At 53.6% G+C, this 20564-nt stretch overlaps 2 protein-coding genes across 4 annotated transcripts in view; one reads left to right on the top strand and one right to left on the bottom strand.

The window, feature by feature from the left end:
- Nucleotides 1-12384, top strand: part of Rasal1 (RAS protein activator like 1) — a 31192-nt gene extending 18808 nt beyond the window's left edge. Inside the window, exons 14-21 of one of the 2 annotated variants that reach the window (XM_029533625.1) lie at nucleotides 2838-2975; nucleotides 4007-4151; nucleotides 6630-6802; nucleotides 7486-7623; nucleotides 7703-7838; nucleotides 8880-9000; nucleotides 10830-10900; nucleotides 11157-11847. In XM_029533625.1, the coding sequence (XP_029389485.1) occupies nucleotides 2838-2975; nucleotides 4007-4151; nucleotides 6630-6802; nucleotides 7486-7623; nucleotides 7703-7838; nucleotides 8880-9000; nucleotides 10830-10900; nucleotides 11157-11263 (1029 nt within the window). In that variant the 3' untranslated portion in view covers nucleotides 11264-11847. Of the gene's footprint in view, nucleotides 1-2837; nucleotides 2976-4006; nucleotides 4152-6629; nucleotides 6803-7485; nucleotides 7624-7702; nucleotides 7839-8879; nucleotides 9001-10829; nucleotides 10901-11156 lie in introns of both variants that reach the window. The other variant, XM_029533626.1, reaches the window with a different exon arrangement.
- The window catches only part of Dtx1 (deltex E3 ubiquitin ligase 1), a 30556-nt gene continuing 22231 nt past the window's right edge, over nucleotides 12240-20564 (bottom strand). The window contains exons 4-10 of one of the 2 annotated variants that reach the window (XM_021186885.2): nucleotides 16139-16200; nucleotides 15741-15902; nucleotides 15313-15374; nucleotides 14836-14994; nucleotides 14560-14721; nucleotides 14384-14473; nucleotides 12240-13633 (exon numbers count right to left, since the gene is read on the bottom strand). In XM_021186885.2, the coding sequence (XP_021042544.1) occupies nucleotides 13409-13633; nucleotides 14384-14473; nucleotides 14560-14721; nucleotides 14836-14994; nucleotides 15313-15374; nucleotides 15741-15902; nucleotides 16139-16200 (922 nt within the window). In that variant the 3' untranslated portion in view covers nucleotides 12240-13408. Of the gene's footprint in view, nucleotides 13634-14383; nucleotides 14474-14559; nucleotides 14722-14823; nucleotides 14995-15312; nucleotides 15375-15740; nucleotides 15903-16138; nucleotides 16201-20564 lie in introns of both variants that reach the window. The other variant, XM_029533627.1, reaches the window with a different exon arrangement.

The raw sequence follows: 20564 nt of genomic DNA on the forward strand, positions 1-20564 counted from the left end.
CTTCCTTCCTTCCTTCCTTCCTTCCTCCTTCCCTCCCTTCCTTCTTCTTCCCCTTTTTCTCTTCCCCTCTTGCCAGCTTCCAGTAGTCTATGTAAAGTCTCCCCGTTTTGAAATGCTGGGGTTAATTCACCCAGACAAGACCGATCCACCAAGCAAGAGCCATTTGGAGTTAGTCACCACATGTCTAGGTTGTCCTGGGCCATGGGCTACCCATCTGAGATCCCTGTTTTAACAGTGTTCAGTGCACAACCTGAGGTGGCTGTCCTGGGGAACTTGGTGGCACAAGCCTGTAATCTCAGGTCTCCAGGAGGCTGCAACAGGAGGATCTTAAGTTCAAGGCCAGCCTGCGCAGCAGGCAGAGGTGACTGTTACTGTCTTAAGTTACAAATGAAATCAGCAAGACTCTAAGATTTATTTATGTGTGTGTGTATGCAGGTGTGCAAGCTCAGAGTCCAGGGAGTGTCATGTGAGCCCTTGGCATTCTAGACATTTGTGATGTCCCTGATGTGGATGCTGAGAATCAAACCAGAGTCCCCTGATAGATAGAGCAGTAACTGCTATTATCCACAGAGGCAACTCTCCAGCCCCAGCCAGACTTTAACTTATACCCAGTGCTAGGTGCAGACCACTTAGCAGAAAGATCTAGAAATCTGAACACTGGCAACATCACAGCCCAGTTCTTGCAGCCTGAGCTGAGAGCTTTGGATGTATATAACACCTCTCTGTGTGCCTCCTGCTTACAAATGGGGAAACTGAGCCCAGAGAGCTTGAGATTTGCTCTCCAGGTTCCCCATCCTCCCTCCCACACGGGGCAGAGCTCTGGCCTCCCATCTGGAGGTGGCAGAGGTGGCATTGCATCCCACTTTGCCTGGCTATCACCTGGGCCGACTCATAGGTGTTAAGTGGGACACGGCTGAGTAGGGAGGAGCGAAAGAGCGCAGGAGGCAAGCTCCAGAGTCAGCTCGGCCTGGGAAGCCAACATCAGTGACAGCCACATGTCACCAATGGTCAGGGTCCATGGAATTTCTCAAATCATGAAGGTAGGGAGCCCTGGACAGCTGCCAAATCACGGGATTCATTATGGCATTTTAATACGTGTGTGTGTGTGTGTGTGTGTGTGTGTGTGTGCGCGCGCGCGCGCGCGCGCGCGTAGGGAAATGTGTCATGTAGCCCAGGTTAGCCTCTTCTAACTTATTACATAGCCAAGGATGACTGTTCCAGTTCGCTTTTTACTGTTGTCCATCATGGAGGGAACTCAAGGCAGGAACCTGGAGGCAGGAGCTGACGCAGAGGCCATGGAGGGATGCTGCTTACTGGCTTGCTCCCTCAGCTTGCTCAGCCTGCCTTCTTAGGGAACCCAGGACCGCCAGCCCAGGGACGGCCCCGCCCACAATGGGCAGGACCTGTGGGAGGGAACTGCGGGAACTGTGGACCGGACCAGTGGGCGGGACCAGCGGGCGGGCCCCTCCCACAGCCACCATTAGTCAGGAAAAGAGCCCCACAGGTTTGCCCACAGGCAATCTGATTGCGAGACTTTTCTCTACTGAGGGTTGCTCTTTCTAGGTAACGTCTACTTGTATCAAGTTCACACACACACACACACACACACACACACACTGACTGGCCCAGAGACTTCAAACTTGTGATGTCCTCTGCCTTCACCTCCCACAGGCTGGAGTCACAGGCGCATGCCACCACAGCCAGTTTTGCGGAACTGGGGCGAAACCTGGGCTCCCGCGCACACTGGACAAGCGCTCCAGCCTCAGATGCACCCGCAAACTTTTTTTTTTTTTTCATTTTGAGACAGGGTATTATTATTAGCTTGCCTGGGCTGGCCTGAAACGTACTCTGTAGCCCAGGCTAGCTTTGAACTTGTGACCCTCCTGCCTCAGCCTCTGTGTAGATGGGATGATAGGCTTGTGCCACCAGCCCTGGCTCACATGTACGTTGATGAACTAATGTTGGGGGCCAAAATGACCTGGGGACCGACGTGCGTGGGATGAAGTGGTGGTTTGGGGATAGATTGGGGCTCTGGCTGGGAAGGGCCCCTCTCACAGTCACTGCGGGGGGTGGGGCATTGGCAAGGCTGACATGCCCAGGAAGCTAGCATACTCCAGGGTGGCTATTGTCATAGGTGTGACTGACACCCCAAAATTAACACAGGCATGACATATCCCCGAGGGGAGCGAACTGTGTGGGAAGTCTGCAGAGGGACTCAGTGGGACTGGGACAGTGTGTACTCAGGTGGGCTCTGTAGCCTGAGAGCCTGGGCCCTTGATTGAACCTCGGTTTTCTAGAGCCAGACACTCCTGGCCTTTGACCCTTGGGTCATGACCCGTGAGGAGACTGGAAAACAGGAGAGTGGTAGATAGCACGGCCTCTGCTGTTGAATGCTGGGTAACCTCGGGCTTCAGTTGTTGCCTCTCTAAAACTGGGTGTAACCTGTCTCAGAGGAAGTGGTGAGTGAGGGCATTGGGAGGAGAATATGGCTTGTTTTTGTAACCATAGGTCGCAGATCTGGGTTTGAATCCCGACTCCTCTGCTGTGTGACCCTGAGCAAGCTACTTGGCCTCTCTGAGGCGGGCAGCAACATATCTCTCCTCTGGCTCCATGTTCCAAGCACAGGAGTCTGCTAAAACCAGTTTTGCCAGATCAGTTTCATCACCCCATTTCCCAGAGGGAGAAACTGAGGCAAAGAAGAGAGCCCTCCTTGGCAGGCTAAGATAAGCCTTCTGACCCAACTCCCTCTCCCTCCTCTGGACAGCTCGTCTTTGCTGCCTCAGTTTCCCCAGCTGGGATGTGGGCTTCAGGGTCTCTCGTCTGTGATTCTCTGGCAGGATGTGAAGTACCTGGCCATCAGCGGCTTCCTCTTTCTGCGGTTCTTTGCGCCTGCCATCCTCACACCGAAGCTGTTTGACCTCAGAGACCAGCACGCGGACCCCCAGACCAGCCGCTCCCTGCTGCTGCTTGCCAAGGTGTGTATGTTCGTGAATGTGTGTGAGTGTATGTATGTATGTGAGTGTGTGTAGGTATGTGTGTATGAGTGTGTGTATGTTTGTGAGTGTGTATGTATGTGTTTGTGTGTATGTGTGTGAGTGTGTATGTGTGAGTGTGCATGTATGTGTATGTGTTTGTGTGTATATGTGTGTATGAGTGTGTATGTATGTGCATGTGTGTACATATGTGTGTATGTGTGTGAGTGTGTGTATGTATGAGTGCGTGTTTGTGTGCATATGTGTGTGTGAGTGTGTGTATGTATATGTGTGTGAATGTGTGTGCATGAGTATGCATGTATGTGCATGTGTGTGTGTGTGTGTGTGTGCATGACTCCACATCTGGATCCTCTCAGCTGCGGCAAAGCATGGTGGGAAAGATTAGGAAGGTTGCCTGGAGAAAACTCAAAGCTCCTTGCGTGTGTCTTGTTCCCATGTCATAGGCTTGCTGGGCCACTGAGACCTAGAACTTGCCATGTCACCCAGGCTGGCCTAGGACTCAAGGCAATCCTCCTGCCTTAGCCTCTTAAGTGCTGAGATTCTAAATGTATTACCATGCCTAGCTTTCATTTGTTTCCCCCTCCTTTTGGCAGTACTGGGAATTGAACATGGGGCCTTAGGCATGGTTGGCAATCACTCTACCACTGGGCTACAGCCGCAGCGCCTAACCCCTCCTCCTCTTCCTCCTCCTGCACTTAACTAGATCATCAAAACTCACTCGTTCAAGATGAAACAGGAGAGGTGAACCAGCAGTCATTTATACCTTAGTATGAACTAAGCTATTCTTGACAAAGTAGCTACAACTGTGGCTCTTGTGGGTCCCCAAGTTCGCGTGATAGAAGTGGGCAGTGCCAGGTGCTGGGTGTGCTATCTGGGCAGGAGCTAGGGGTGCTGATCCCAAAAAGGGAAGGATCAGACAGTACCCAAGGTGTATGGGTGAGAGAAGCAGAATCTGGGGCCTCAGAGGGTGCTTGCCTCACAGTGAACTTGGCCTCTCCTTTCCTTTGCTCCAGGCTGTGCAGAGCATTGGGAACCTGGGCCAGCAGCTGGGCCAGGGCAAGGAGCAGTGGCTAGCCCCGCTCCATCCCTTCCTGCTGCAGAGCATCTCACGTGTGAGGGACTTCCTGGACCAGCTGGTGGATGTGGACGAGGATGAGGGTGAGTCCCGTGGTCCTGCCACTTCCGGCTTGTCCCACCCCCCACCCCCTGGGGAGCACTCAGCATCCCACTCCCTTAGTCCCCAGTACTAAGACTCTGGACCTGCAGGTCAACTAGTCAATCAACTATCGGGCTTGGTTAGGTCATCTCTGCCAATGTGGCAGTGTAGTAGGGTCATGGCATGGAATCTCTGGTATGGGCATGCTTATTAAGTCCCTGCTGTGTAACAGGCACCACCCCAAAGGCCTGGGACAAGAACTTAGTGGAGGTGAGCTTGCCTTGCATGTATGAGGTCCTAGGTTCAACCCCAGCACTGAAAAAGAAAGATGAGATAAGATAGATTCCCCCTGCAGGTTTTTTGGATAAAGTCATTTCATGAGGGGTAAAGTGCTTGCTGTTCTGAGGATCAGCTTGAGGGTCTGAGTTCAAATTCCCAGTCACCTAAAATCCGGGCCTGGCTGTGCCTGCCTGTAGCCGTGACCTTGGTGTTGTGAAGGCAGGTGGATCATCCGGGATCTCCCACCAGTCACTGTAGTCAAAATGGTGAGCTCTAGGTGCAACAAGTGGCCCAGTCTCAAAGAATAAACTGGGGAGCAACAGAGAAAGACTCTAGATGTCATCTTCGGGTCTCCACATGCACACATGTACACACAATATACACATGCATGCAGACATGCACACACATGCAGACATGCACGCACCTGTACACACAATATACACATGCATGCAGACATGCACACGCATGCAGACATGCACACACCTGTACAAATGCACATACCTGTACAAATGCACACACCTGTACAAATGCACACACCTGTACAAATATATACATACATGTATATGCATGCACATACATGCACACACATACACACATGCTCAGGCATGCACATGCATGTACATACACACATGTACACATGTATATACATACACACTCATGCATACACAAACACATACACACACATGCCTGCACCACACACACGAAAAAAAAGGGAGTGAGACAGAAGAAAATCCTGGACTTATTCATAGAATCTCACTCTCATGGGGACTGTGTTGTAAGGCCAGGCAGTGGTGGCGCACACCTTTGATCCCAGCACTCAGGAGGCAGAGGCAGGCGGATTTCTGAGTTCAAGACCAGCCTGGTCTACAAAGTGAGTCCCAGGACAGCCAGGGCTACACAGAGAAACTCTGTTTCAAAACAAAACAAACAAGATAGCAAATAAAACAACCAGGCCGGAGAAGGGACTCAGTGGTTGAGAGCACTGGCTGCTCTGCCAGAAGACATGGACTCGTTCCCAGCTTCTACACGACAGCTCAGACCTGTCTGTAACTCCAATTCCAGGGGATCTGACACCCTCACACAGACACACATGCAGGCTACACACCAATGCACATGAAATAAAAATAAATAAAACCACTAAAAAATTATTGAAATATGTAACCAATCAACCAAATAAACAAAAGAGACAATAGCCAAGTTGATGGGGTGTCAGGGAGTTACCAAAGAAGGGGTGAGGATGGGCTTGGGAGGGGGAAGCAGTGTCTGTGTCTTTATTCCCAGCATTCAGGAGGCAGAAGCAAGAGAGGCCTGGTCTATGGAGAGTTTTGGGCCAGGCAGGGTGTCACCGTGAGATCCAATTCAATGAAAAAGAGGGAAGGAAGATGAAAAGACAGGGAAGAGAAGAGATGGCCCCAGTGGGCCTCCCTGGTGCCACTGGAATGACGCTCTGGAGTATGCGCTGTGACTCTTTGGGAGCGTTGTTTAATTGACATCAGCTCCCGTATGGGGACGCTGCCCAGTGCCCAAAGAATGGAGTCAGAGTTTAGCGGGACGGCTGTTTTATTTATTTATTTTTTTCTCCTCAAAGTCCCCCCTCCCCGGACTCACCAAGCGCCAAGCACCTGATGCAACCCTGGGTTCAGAGCGCCACCTAGTGTCAGTGCTGTGGAATGACTGCGGACTCAGGCAACAGGGCACAGACCCAAACCAGGACTTAAACACACTCCAGTTTGCTCTTACCAGAGATTCTCCTGGCCTCAGAGATAGCGACGGGGGCGAGGATGGCTTTTTGGGGGGCTTCTGTCTGGGCACGCAGAATAGTTACATGGCGTCTTGGTGCAAGATGGAGTCACTCTGGCTAAGATTCGGAGAACTGGTGTCAAATATCAGAGTGATCCAGGCAGGCAACAGCACGTTCAAAGGCCCTGGGGTGGGAACAGAGGGCAACAGAAGAGAGAAAGGGGTTAAAGAAAGAAGGAAGTGGGGTGCCTCGCAGAGAGACCTGGGTTCCACTTTCCTCAGCTGCTGACCCCTCCTTTGCCACAGCGGGTGGAGGAGTCGGGGGGGGCCGGACGGGGGAGGGTGGCTGGTGGCTGAAGGAGTGACATCTGAGGTCATAGCTTTAGTCTTCCTGCCCCTTGGCAGGTGCTAGAGACCCCAGAGATGGCAGAGTCCCCACACCTTCTTTCTGTATTTCCCAGAGGCTGGAGGGCCAGCCTGCTCCCTGGTCCAACCCTCAACCATTGTTCGAGAAGGCTTTCTGCTGAAGCGCAAGGAGGAGCCTGCGGGCCTGGCCACGCGCTTTGCCTTCAAGAAGCGCTACTTCCGGCTGAGTGGGCGGGACCTCTCCTACTCCAAGACTCCGGAGTGGCAGGTGGGACTCTAACTCGCCCCGCCCCCAAGCTCCCACCTCCTGCCCCCTTCCCACCAGAGGAGCTATTCCAAACTTTGGCTTACATTCCAAGCTTGGGGCCAGCCTGGCCCGTGACAGGGACGCTGGGCGTACTCTCCCAGGTGTGGACAAGCAGGGTTGGGGTGGGGGGCTACAAAGTCCACACCAAGCATCATAGGCTCACACACAGGACCCATCTGTCCTGACAGCTCCGAGCAGGTGTGTATCCAGGCACTCACTCAGCAGCATAATCATCCGTGTGTGTGTGTGTGTGTGTGTGTGTGTGTGTGTGTGTGTGTGTGTGTGTGTATGTGTGTGTGTGTCGGGCTCTGTGCTGGGCTGATAACGCGGCTGTCCTGTGCTAATGAACGTAACCCGAAGACCAGGACTTGGCTTGTGGGCACCGCTTGCAATTCATCGACTGGTGATGATGATTGTGGGATGGTGGTCCTGGTACTGATGGTTATAATGATGACGATGGAGGTGGTGGTGGTGATGATGGTGTTGGCAATATTGATAAAAGCAAACTCAGACCTAGAAAAGCCAAGGCACTCAGCGGCCGCAGAGCAGGCCTGTGGGGAGGACACAACAGGGCTATCAGGAATTGAATATGGGGTCTCAAGCACTCTGCCTGGTACCACAGCCCTGTCCCTGGCCGCCCACAGGTTCACACATCCATCCCGCTGTCCTGCATCCGGGCCGTGGAGCATGTGGACGAGGGTGCCTTCCAACTGCCACACGTCATGCAGGTGGTGACACAGGATGGCGCCGGGGCGTCACACACCACCTACCTCCAGTGCAAGGTGAGGCATGGGGGCACAGCCAGGGGCGGGGTCTGAGGCTCAGCTTCACCCATCTTCTTCCTGCTTCCATCTCTTGCAGAATGTGAATGACCTCAACCAATGGCTGTCAGCCCTGCGCAAAGCCAGCGCTCCCAACCCGGGCAAGTTGGCTGCCTGCCACCCTGGTGCCTTCCGCAGCGGGCGCTGGACCTGCTGCCTCCAGGCTGAGCGCTCAGGTGAGGTGGTGGGTGTGCCACAGGCTCTACGGTCCTCATCTGCAAGTCAGCAGCATCCCACTTCCACCTGGGCATGCTGTGCAACCTCGAGCACGTGACTTAATTTCTCTGTGCCTCAGTATTCTCATCTGGGAAGAGGGGTTTCGGACAGCCAGTACCTCCTTGGTCCTGTTAGCTGATACCAAGTTGATATATTCAAAGTGTAGTATTAGCTAAAGTCCGGTTTCCAACATCCCTACAATGTGCTAGGTGCCCAGAGCAGAGACAGATGTGTCGAAGTTAGATGGGGATATGATGACCGTGACAGGTCGCTCTGCTGTTGCTGGGGATGAATCCCTAGCCCTGAGTGCTCCACCGCTGACTTGAATCCCAGCTTCAGCCAAACACTTAGGGTGTTAGAATGACCAACCTGAGGCTTTGTTTGAGACTGAGCCCCAAGGCAGGGATTAGAAAGGCTTCTTGGAGAAGGTGTTGCTTTGAGTGGCTAATGTGGAATGGAGACAGTGAGTGAGGATGTACAGAGCAGGAATCAGGATGTGCAGAAGGGGCTAGAGCAGGGCTAATGTATCATTATGGCCGGTTTTGGCTTCCCTTCTCTTTCTGGGATAAAAACACCCTGCCCAAAAGCAACTTAGGGGAAGAAAAGGTTAGACTGGGGCCCTGGAGCAACTTTGTTTGCTGGCTCACCCATGGGCTCACACTCAGCCAGCTTTCTGATGCAGCTCAGGACCACCGCCGGCGTAGGGAATGGTGCTGCCCACAGTGGGCTGGACCCACTAACAATCAACACAGATATGGGATAATCTGATCTGGGCATTCTGTTATTTGAGAGCCTCCTCTCCGGCTGGCTCTAGGCTGTGTCAAGTTGCTCAAGCTCAACAGGGTCAGAGTTCATCATGGAGGCAGGGAGGCTGGGGAGGAGGCTGGAACTCATGCAGGAGCTACGGAGGGAGCTTGGCTAAGAGGAGGCTTGTACAGGGGTTGGGCAGGGTTTGATTGCGCCTGGGACAAGACTTTCCTGACAATGCTGTGTACCCTCAGCTGCTGGCTGCAGCCGCACACACTCAGCCATCACGCTGGGAGACTGGAGTGACCCACTGGATCCTGACGCCGAGGCCCAGGCGGTGTATCGCCAGCTGCTCCTGGGGCGGGACCAGCTCAGGTGGGTGTCACCGGCCTCACCCTGATGTGGTCTCCTCACATTCATTCATCCCCAAAGAAGTGTTTTTCTCCCTCAGGGTTTCATGTAGCCCAGGCTAGCCTTGAACTCGAAGTGTGGCAGATATCCTTAAACTTTGGAGCCTCCTGCTTGTATTTCCTCAGTGCTGGGCTTACAGGTGTGAGCCACTATGCCTGGTTTATGTGGTACTGTGGGGGGGACTGAGCCTCTGGCTTCATGCATAGTAGGTAAACTACCAACTGAGCTGCAGGCTCAGTCCGTTTTCTTCCTGTTCTTTTTCTGTTTGCCCATGCTGGGGATGGAACTCAGAGCTTTGTACTCTGCTGAGCTTCACTCAGCTCAGCCCCACTGATCCATCTTCTATCACCCTGGCTAAGCTTTCAGAGGTGTGTGGGCCACCGTGGGGCCTCAGTATCCAGGGATTCAGGGCTTAGATCCGTAAGGCAGACAGGGATTGTCTCAGCTAAGGTTTCTATGGCAATGACACAACTGTGGTTGCAGAGGGTTAGAGTCCATGATGGTGGACCAGAGACATGACAGTAGGAACAGCTCAGAGCTCACATCCTGATCCCAAAGCAGGAGGCAGGGAGAGCTAACTGGGAATGGTTAGAGCCTTTTGAAACCTCAGATCTCGCTCCCAGCGATGCACCTCCTCCCACAAGGCCACACCTCTTCCAAAGGCCACACCCCTCTCAGAAGGCCACACCTTCCCTAGAGGCCACACCTCCTCCCACAGACCATTCCTCTTCCCACAAGGACACACCTCTTTCACAAGGCCACTCTTCCTTCCACAAGGCCACACCTCCTCTTACAAGGTCAGTCCTCTTCCCATAAGCCCACACCCCCTCTCACAGGGCCACATTCCCAAAGGCCACACCTCCTCCCACAAGGCCACACCTCCTCTCACAAGGCCACACCTCCCACAAGGCCACACCTCCTAATCCTTCCCAAGCAGTTCCCCCAACTGGGGGACCAAGCATTCAAGCATAGGAGCCTGTGAATGTCATTCTCATTCAGACAACCCCAAGGAGCACAGGAACTTACAGAACGGAGGCTCCAGAGACTTAGGCATGGTTGGTCTATATAACTTGGCTTCTGATCTTTTTTGGTACCTTGGACACCTCCCTCCACCCCCCAGCTACCTGGCCTTAAGAGCTTTGTTATTTAGTGGCTGGTGTGTCCCATCCCACTATAGAGAAGGTTCTATACTGAGCTGCCTGAATTCAGATTCTGGCCAGTTAGGGGATGTGTGGTTCTCAGCTAGTTATTTGGCTTCTCTGTGCCTCATTTGGAAAAGGTGATAGGATACTGACCTCATAGTATTGTCCTAAGGGTCAGAAGGTGGTCCTGTGAAAGGACACCACGTAACCTCCCATATGTAGGAGCTGTTAGTATGCTGTGTGACAGTAGGCAAGTTCCTTGATCTCTCTGTGAGTCGGTGGTTTATCTGAACAGGGTGATTGGTAAGTACCTACCTCAGGAAAGATAGCTGTATAAGTAAATGAATGTATGCACGTACAAGGTTTCTCGGTGTAGTGTCTGCTACTCTAGAAAGGTTTGTAGTGACTGAGTGGTGAAGGTTGTGATGACGGTGGTGGTGGTGGTGATGGTGATGACGATGATGGTAGTGATGGTGATGATGATGGTAGTGATGGTGATGATGATGGTAGTGATGGTGATGATGATGACGATTGTGACCATGGTGATGATGGTAAGGAACATGATTTCTCCTACAAGCAGCAGAGAATCTTGGGTAGGAGCAGCACTGAGCCTCAGAAGCCATCTTTGTCCCTTATCCTATCAACCCTCAGGCTGAAACTGCTGGAGGACTCCAGCCTGGACGCAGAAGTGGACCCTGGGAGGGACTCCAATGCCACAGACGGTAAGGGAGCAGAGTTTCATTCTCATCCCTTACAAAAGCGAGCCCTTGTGTGCCAAGCACACCCGCTCTTGTATGCCCTTTAGTTTCCAGTTCACCAATGGGATAGTATCCTGGTGAATTTGGGGATTCTTTCTGCATGAGAAAACAAACAAACAAACAAACAAACAAACAAAAAAACCCTACAGCTTCAGGAAGTGGAACCTGGTAACAACCATCAGGAGCGTGCTAAAGCCTGTGACCTTTTCTTTCCCTCCAGGGCCCTGTGCTGAAGTTCTGGCCCAGCAGAGAGCGGCCACCACCCACCTGCTGCAGGTACTTGAAGACTTGGAGCAAGCCCACGAGGAGTTCCAGAAACGGGGATAGGGGCAAGCGGCCAGCTAGGATGCTGGATGCTGTGAAAGTGCTAGAGCCAGCTGGGGACAGAGCCATGGGCCTCCCTAAGCATTCTTTGGCCCAGGCATCTTCTCAAGGCCTCCTTCTTCACTGCTTGGGGCCTCCCAGACAAAGCCTGGTCCTGTGTGCCCTGTAGCCAGCCAGAGCATAGGAGCCTTTGGTAGGGCCCAGTCTTGTACTGAACAAACCTCACTTTCTTCTCTGAGCCTGGAGTGTCAGCTTCACTGGACACAGCTCTTCCAATACCGGTGGCGCCCATCTCACCCCAAGCTGCTGTATACAGCTGTACCTGAACGCCAACCCTGGCGGACTCAGAAAAGCATTCAATAGGCTTGGCCAGGAACTTCCTGTATTCCACTTCTGTTAGCCGCTGTGACCTCACAGATCCTTCTGTACCCCACTCTCATCTGGCAGCCCCAACCTCAAGCTTCTGGAACCAGGTGTTCTCAGAAGAACGGACTGGGGGCCCAGCATGCCAATTCGGAGCCTCAAAGCCGGACACAGGCTCTTCCTCTCTCTTATACCCTGTATAAAGTGATGTGTGAGCATGCTTAGCTGTGAAGTGTTAAAATCGGGGTACCCTAGGGACCAATCAGAAGCTCCTTGGCTAGAAATAGAGGTCCCCAGACCCTGTCCTAGCCACTGAATGCATCTGAGGGTGGGGGGCATCTGAATTCTGGGGTTCAATAGTTCTGTGAGTTTGAGGTATGGTTTGAGAGTGACCCACAGGGGAGGGGCCTGTGGATTCTGAGTTTGCCTAAGACAGAAAGTTCATCAGGCAGGGTGTGGCGCTATCCCGCGTGTGGCCAGCAAGGGTCGCCTGGAGCTGGGGCATCTCCCACCGGCTTGTGTACACCTGAGCTGCCAGAGCCTCTCTGATTGGAGGCTGCTTTCCCCTGCTCCTTGTTCCAGGATACCTATGTACTTTTCTTGCTGCTGCATGCAGTGCTTTTCCCTGCTGCCCCAGGCAGTGGTACTCCGTTTGCTATCGTCTCCCAAGCCAACCCCGGTGTTCCACAGGAGCACAGTCACCCAGAACCCTCTTGGCAGAAAAAGGCCTGACAAGGAGAAAGACCATTTATTTCTCCACCCACAGTGGGACTGGTAGATTTTTTTTTTTTTTTTTCCAAAAGAGCAATTGCTGGCGTCCCTTTAAAGCTTGGCTGACTTCCATCCCAGCAGCCAATCCTCAGAGGCGGAGCTGGTGAGTTGCCTGGGCAACGGGCCTCTGGTTGGCCTGAGACGATCAGCCGCCCACCGCCCACTTCCAAGCAGGGAGAAGTTTAACGCTTTGCTGCCTGCTCAGCTCGATGCGTGTAGCCTGAACAAGGTTTCCTCCCCTTGCTCCTGAAGCCAGAAGTGGGTCTCAAATGTCCGGAGCGGTTTAGTTTGGGGGGTGGGGGGAGAAGCCAGTACAGAGGCAAGGACGATGTCTTTGCCTGGGATAGACAGAGGTCAAGAGATGGGCACAGGAAGAAGTCAGGGTCCCGGGAAAGATAGACACAAGCACAAAGCTGGGATAGCCTCGTCCCCAGAGGCCTGCGAAACGCTACTTAGTAACCTGGGATTTCTACCCCATTGGTTTTGCAGTGCTCAGTGGGCAGGTGGCGGCGCTGACGTGGGTTAAGGGGTTGAGGCCCAGGGGCAGACGGGCCCCTGGAAGCCTTTTACAGAGTTCCCCCACTATCCCGTGCTTGACTCAAGTCCTGGGAAAGGGGATGAGCCTATACAGATGTAATGGAGACACAGGTGGAATTCACAGGATGTGTCATGGGGGCCTTTCTGTCTCTTTTCTCCCCAAGCTGGGAGACGTCGAGAGGCACGTGGGTGTACGTGCGTGAGTGCGTGCGTGCAACAGGACACGTGTGCGTTTGTATGTGGTGTGAAGGGCAAAGCGCCATCATTTTCCATAGGGAAGTCGCCCTTGCTGGTGGTCCTATCTCTGCTGCTCTTGCCGGAAGCCACAGGTTGGAGCCAGCTGGCCTGGTGGGCTCCCATCACCCCCCCAAAGCCACCAGCCAGATCCCCTTAGCGCTTCTGGCTCCTCCCGCCTAGCGGAGGGAGGCATGTGCCAGGCTAGAGGCAAGGCAAAAGGGAAGGCGGGCCACTCAGGCCTCAGGCCTTGGCCATGGCCTCAGAAACCCCCTGGGCGGTGAGCTCAGCCAGCACGTTGTCTAGGTAGCTGGCGTCGGGGTAGCCGTGACCAGTGAGGTTGGAACCAAACTCCGTCTTGTGGTGAATCTCGTTCCACACCACGGTGTCCGACTCGCCCGTGGTGTTGGATGTTCCGATAGTGAAGATGAGTCTGCGTTCCCAGGCGGTGATGAGCAATCTCAGCACCTGGGGGTGGGGGTGGGGGGATGGGGGTGAATGTAATGGGCAGTCTGATCCTTAGCCTGCTTCATCAAACCATCCATTCACTACATAAAATTCTGTTTCTTTTGGGGCCTGTCATCGTACAGGCAGGGCTTAGACCCCACTCTTTGTACTAAATAGTCACTTTGTGAATTAGTTCCCACGATTAAAAATCTGGAGATTTCACAGGGCAATCGAAGGTGCTGGCTTTTTGGTTAAACAGTAAGTAAAATCGGACGCCCTAAGTGTGAAGATGAAGGGTTCGAAGGGCTGCTTGGGTTCAAATCCTGCCTCTGCCACTTGGTTGCTGTGTGTGCGTTAAGTTTCTTAGCTTCTCTAAACCTTTGTTTAGCTAGTGAATGAGAGGAAGCAGATTCAGGGCCTGCTGCTTAGCATATTAGCTTAGGAAGGAATGACAGCCAGGACTGGGGACAAGGGGAAGCAGGCTTAAAAGACAGCGGCTGGGGCCCGGCAGTGGTGGCACATGCCTTTAATCCCAGCACTTGGGAGGCAGAGGCCAGCCTGGTCTACAGAGAGAGTTCCAGGACAGCCAAGCTTATACAGAGAATCCCTGTCTCAGAATATCAAAAAAAGCTGGTGGGGAAGAACGAGCAGTGCAGGAGGGGTTACGTTGAGATGCAGTTTTCTGCCTCAAAAAAAAAAAAAAAAAAAAAAAAAAAGATGGCAGCTGGGGACTCTGCCATCATTTATTGTGGAGACCAGATGGGCACTCACCTTCCGGCCCTTCTCATTGTTGGGTAGGTAGCAGTGGCGAGGGAAGCCTCTGGCTGTGAACTTCTTGCCTGGGTTGGGATGTTCAGGGCCCTGCAGGGACAGGCAGGAGGGTTTCAGACCACAGTCTGAAGTTGGGGAAGGGACAGAGAGTTGGGGCTGTGGCCTGTGGGGCTCACCTGGATGCCCGTGGGGATGTCATAGACGATGCGGATTGTCTGGGTGTCTGCAAAACCAGGCAGCGAGTGCGGGATGAGGTGAAACTCCATCTTCCCCGGTGGCTGTGTCCCTGTCTTTTCCCCGTAGATGGCTTTGCAGGTTGGGCACTGCAGGCTGCCATCCTGAAACAGGGGTGCTGCTGTGAGGGCCCTGGGGTCCCACCGGGGGCCCCGCACCAACGCCCACCTCACCGCACGGCCCCCTCCCACTGCACGGCAGCCCACCTTGTGGCCCACCTTGTTGCCATTGGAGTACATGGCCACCAGGCAGAGCAGGTGATACATATGGCCGCAGCGGCCCAGGCGGCCCACAAGCTCGGGTCGCACACTCTTGTTCCGGAGCACACCCTCATAGCCAGATGCTGTGACCAGCCGCTCCATGCAGATGGTACAGTCCTGGAGGGCCAGGGAGATGGGGGAGGGCCATGAGGAAGGCCAGAGAGGGGCACAAAGTTTCGGGGGGGGGGGAGGAGATGGAAAACCTTGGAGCTGACTCTCTTGCCTGCTTAGCCCCTGAGCAGGGGTCAAATGCTTAACCACCCGAAGCAAAAGCCGGAATGGAAGACTTGGCATAAAACCGTCCATCACAAAGATGGACAGGTGCGATGCTGTTAAACTTAAGCTCCGCCCCCCCCCCCCCCAGGGTCTGGTGAGGCCAAGATGGACAGGAGGAGAACTGGTCCTGGGTGTTGAGGCTCCACCTGGCTGGCTCACCTCATCAGGCGGGTTTTTCACTTTCTGCATGTACCTCCGAACCACATCCTCAGGATTCTTGCCTGCAGAGACAGCGGGACAACATATCTCAGGAGGAGTGGGGGTGGGGCTCAAGTGCTGGGAAGCAAATGGGGGTGGGGCAGGAAGGAGGACGCGAAGGGTGGGCAAGGGGAAGCAGAGGCAGGTGCAGGCTGGGTCCTAAGAGCACTGCGGTTGTGTTTAGGGGGTCACACGGAACCTACTTTTCTTTTCTTTTTCTTTCTTTCTCTTTTTCTTTTTTGTTTTTCGAGACAGGGTTTCTCTGTGTAGCCCTGGCTGTCCTGGAACTCACTCTGTAGACCAGGCTGGCCTCGAACTTAGAAATCCGCCTGCCTCTGCCTCCCAAGTTCTGGGATTAAAGGCGTGCACCACCACGCTGTGGGACCTACTTTTCTTGAGGTGTTTCTTCTTGGTCTTGCGGCACACGCCGGGCACTCCAGGCACAGGCTTCACGTCGCTCTTGCTTACCGGCGGCGGGTGCAGGATGGGTTTGGGTGCTCGTGTCAGGCACACAGGCAGCCCGGCTGCACACAGCAGGATCCCCGTCATCCCTGGGGTGGGGAGGGGGCGGGTGTAGTGATGAGGGGTGGAGTCATGAGAAGCCACGCCCCCTCATCGTTGGGTGGATGCCACAGAAGGTGGAGGGCAAGGTGTTTCCCCTGCCCACTCAAGAAAACCTTTTCAGGCGAAAGCCAAGCAAACCCAAAGGGAAGGGTCTGCCCACCAGTTCATCAAAGGGGTGGAGCTCATGAGGGTGGTGGGCGGGGCCTCGTGGGCTGGGTCTTACCTGCCAAGGCTGGGTGGACAGGGCCAGTGCCATTCAAGTTCTTCACGGGGAGCGCCGGTACCCTGTGGGGATCAGAAGAGGCTCCAGATGGACTGGCCCCAACACAGCCCTGGCTTGCTTTTACCTCAGGGCCCCGCCTGATAAACCCCATCTCCTCTGCCTCTCCACGACCTGGATGAACCTCCAGGAAACCCCTTCCCATCTTTAGCGCAGATCAGCGATGGGTACCGTCAGTGGACTCTACCAGACAAACACCCTTAGGCTTGCTTCTGACTCTTGATTTTAGAGATGCTGTCATGTAGCCAAGGCTGCCCTGGCTGTCCTGGAACTCGCTTTGTAGATCAGGCTGGCCTCGAACTCAGAAATCCGCCTGTCTCTGCCTCCCGAGTGCTGGGATTAAAGGCGTGTACCACCACGCCCGGCTGACCTTGAACTTCTAATCCTCCTGCTTTTACCTCCCATGTGCTGAGCTTGCAAGTGTGTTCTACCACACTCAGTAGCATGCGGTGCTGGGGATTGAACCCAGGCAAGCTTTCTACCAAATGAACAACCTTTCTGGTCCTAACTCCAGACCGCCTCCTCCCACCAGAGAACTTTTAGGCCTCCATTCCCTCCCCTTCTCTGGCCTGGAACCCAAGCATCAGTGAGTTAGCTCTCCGAAGGTTTGTTCTCTAGAGCATCAAATCATGCAGAACGCTCTGGAAAGAATTCAGGAATGCATAAGCTGGGAAATGCTACGCTGCCCTTCCAAGAATTTCAACTTCTCTGAGCTCATAAGTCCAACACCAGGTCCCCTCTTCACGTGAAGAGCCCCTGGGAAAAGGTATTCTTTGCCTTTTGGGATCAACTGCAGTTGCTTTTGTTTCTTAGTTTGGCTGCTAATTAGCTGGTGACACAGGGCACAGCCCATCAGCCTTCATAAACCAAGTTCTCTATGTGTGGAGGGGGGGTGATGTGGTGCCTGTTTTTTGTTGGCAGAGAAGAACACAAATCCTGGTAGCTAAGAAAGGCTCTGAAAGCATCATCATCATTACTATCGCCACGACGACCATCGCTGCCACCACCACCATCACTTATGGTCACCTGCCATCACCATCCTCATCACCCTCCCACCTATCTACAATAACTATGTAGACATACCTGACCTCATATCTGCCTTCCCACTTCCCTTTCCTCAGTGCTTCATGAGAACTCCCCCTTTTCTTAGTCAGGACAGAGCGTAATATGGGTTGGGGAGGAAAACATTTAGCATACACACTACTGCCAACTTGCCTCCTACCAGTGGCAGGCATGACTAATCCATCCCAGCTCTCCAAAGTCCAAAGAATCCATAACACAGCTCTCCAGTTAGCCTCTCTCAATCAGGATGGTCAGAGTGCTACCTTAGACACATGATGCCCAAAGTCTGGTCACCTCCAAGCAATTCCCCATCTTCCTGAATCTGTCCCTGGGGGATGGGTAGGGAAACCCCAGGAAAAGGATTCTTGAGATCTTAGCTACACTCCTATGGCATGAAAGGCTCCAAAAACTTTTTTTTTTTTCCCAAAGAGGTCAAAAGTATAAAAATTAGCTTGGCTACTGTGGGAGGAGGGTTGCAATGGGGCCTGACAGGGCAGCGTCTCAGGGTCGCTGGGGACAGTCCCGAGGTGGCACACACCCTCTTGCAGTCTGCAGGCTGCCTGCGAGAACTTTCTGCAGCACAGTTCCCATGCCGCCAAGCGTGGGAGCCTTGAGGGGTGGCCCTTTTGATGTGGGAAGACACTGCTTGCTCTCAGGCATCGAGACTCTCTCCCTGGACATGCACTGCCACCTAGAGCCTCCGGAAAGGGGGACAGGGGAGCCTTCACTCCTGCCCTGCCTTCTTGGAGGCTCTGCTTGGTAGAGGGTCTGAGGAGAAGCTAATTGGGGCAGGCCTGAACTTAGCTACCGTTCCCAGCCCTGGTCAGCTGCCGTGTGTCCACGATTCTCCATCCTGTTGAGGCTGGCCATCGGATGGAGCCTCTGCTGTGTTTTCAGCCTCACTTCCTGTCTATGTACTCTCTCACGCTCCGCACCAGCTGTGATCTCATTAAGGGCCAGGCGTGTTCCTACCCCAGGGCCTTTGCACCAAGCTAACCCTTCCCCAGGCGTCTCTTCCCAAGATGTTTAAACTAGCACCCTTCCTCACAGAGGTCTTGGGTTCAACACTGCCTCCCTAGACAGCCTGTTCCTCCTAATCTTACTGTTTCCTTGGCATTAGCATGGATGTAAGGGAGTCTTCATGCCCTGTGCCATCTGGCACCTCTCTGGCCTCCCCTCCTACCTCTCGGCCTCCTTCACACTCAATGGCTTTTTAAGGTGGAGGCCTAGTCTCCCTCTGGCTTTGCACTTCCGTGCCTTCCCCATTATATCCCCAATGGGGTCTTTCAGGATGACACTGGACAGAGAGGAGCGTGTAGCAGATGCTCCACACACCTGCGGCGTAAGCCAACCACAGCGATGGCCAGGTGGGTGCTGTGTTAGTCTAAGCTCACTATCCCCGACTCTTCTCTGACCTGTTTCTTAAGAAGCCAGGGAACACCTGCAGCTTCTAGGCTGTGGCAGTGTTCATACTGCGATGACTGTGCTCAGAGGACCGTCTGGAGAACAGAGTCAGTCCTCTACGCCCCCAGCATTCTAGAAGGAAGGAGTCTCCCAGCAAGGCTGCTAAGCCCTCTCAGGGCAGGCTCCACAGCACGGCTTCAGAAAACCTACACTGCACCAGGTTCTCTTCCTTAACCCAGAGGCTGCGGCAGGATGCTCAGGGAGTGAGGGCGCGGGGACTCACCTCCCTCTCCAGCCTGAGAAGGGAGGAGGCCCACTTGGTTCCTTCTCCCATCCAGAGAGCAGAGACAATGCTTGTGCCTGTTCTGGCTGGAGGGACCGGCACCTAGGTAGAGTGCAGGGAGATTCCAGCACTTGCTGTTCCCCATACCATTCCGCATCTTTTTTTTTTTTTTTTTGGTCTGAGCGCCTCGACCAGTTTCCACATCAGCTTCCACATCAGGCTCCTCTCCACTTTATCCTTTTTATCCACGAGGGATAGAATTCATCCCCCGTTGAAGATCCGGGCATTTTCCATCCTGTTTTCTGGTTGTGTGAGTCTACTCTTATCTCATCTGCCAGATTTCGAGCTCTGGGAACCACCCAACCCTGTGACCCTAGGACTGAGGATAGTAAAACTGGCTCCCAGTACTGACCAGATAAGAAAGTAGCTCACTAGCTCTGGGCTCCAATTCCAGATGGTACCCCCACACTCCCAAATAAGATTGGAACAGATATCATAAATAACATGCGTATCACTACGACCAAATTTGCACCCGTGGCAGACATCACCAATCAATCCCAGAACTCCCTCCTACATAGCTAAGATGTAATTGAGAATCAATCTCAATATCATACTCCAGGAAGTCTATCCTTCTACAGCAGGGACATCCGTGAAACAGTTTGTCATAGACCCCTGCACCTGGCAACATGATGAAACCCAAAGAGAGAAAACGACTTCATTTTGGCCACCCAGCTGGCTCGTGCTGCTCTTGGCAATGGGACCCGGAATTTCTGGGTCCAACTCTGGGCTGACCCTATCAGGTTCACCAGGGTTGGGGGTGTTGTGGATCTGAGACCTATGGGATTAGGTAAAGCCACAGAGCTAGAGCTAGACCACAGAGCTAGCTCGAGAGCTGTACAAGTGACCTCAGGACAGGTCATTGGCTCTCCATCCGAGCGAGTCACCGTCTTCTGGAGCCAAGAGCGCCACTAACACCTCCTAAAGGTTTCCTGAGTCTCTATCTCTCCATCTTCCAGAAGGCCCAGGCTTGCCACTCTATCCGATGATGGTTTCATGTCCCTCACAAGCCTTAGACCTTCTGAGGATGTCTAACATGTACCCAGCATCCCCCAGGGGAGCCTCCCAAAGCTCTGACCTCAGTTCAGGTGGAGAGGAGAGGAGAGGAGAGGAGAGAAGTGAAACTGTCTCATCAGGGACAAGGAAGTCCCCCACACTTCCCAGATGCTGACATTTTGTGCCAGTCCACCTTGTGGCCACCTTCTGCCCTGCAATCACCTGAGGACATCCCCTGCACATGCCATCTGTGGGGACATGGCAAGGCCCAGAGATGGAACCTGAGCTCAGGGGTCTACCATCAGTGATCCAGGGTCTCATATTCACCTTGTCTTACCCTCACTGGCCAGCTCTGGCTATCTGCAGGCCTCAGTTTCCCCTTCTCAAATGACGCCCCCTGTCTCCCTCCCAGGGTGTGTACCCCACAACTTGAACCTCTGGGATTCGGATTTTTCCAGAACCCTGGGCCTCACTCAGTCCTCCTCTTAAAGACTGATTTATGCCGGGCCATGGTGGCGCATGCCTTTAATCCCAGCACTCGGGAGGCAGAGGCAGGCGAATTTCTGA

The sequence above is a fragment of the Mus pahari genome, chromosome 23 (assembly GCF_900095145.1).
Source record: "Mus pahari chromosome 23, PAHARI_EIJ_v1.1, whole genome shotgun sequence".
NCBI lineage: Eukaryota > Metazoa > Chordata > Mammalia > Rodentia > Muridae > Mus > Mus pahari.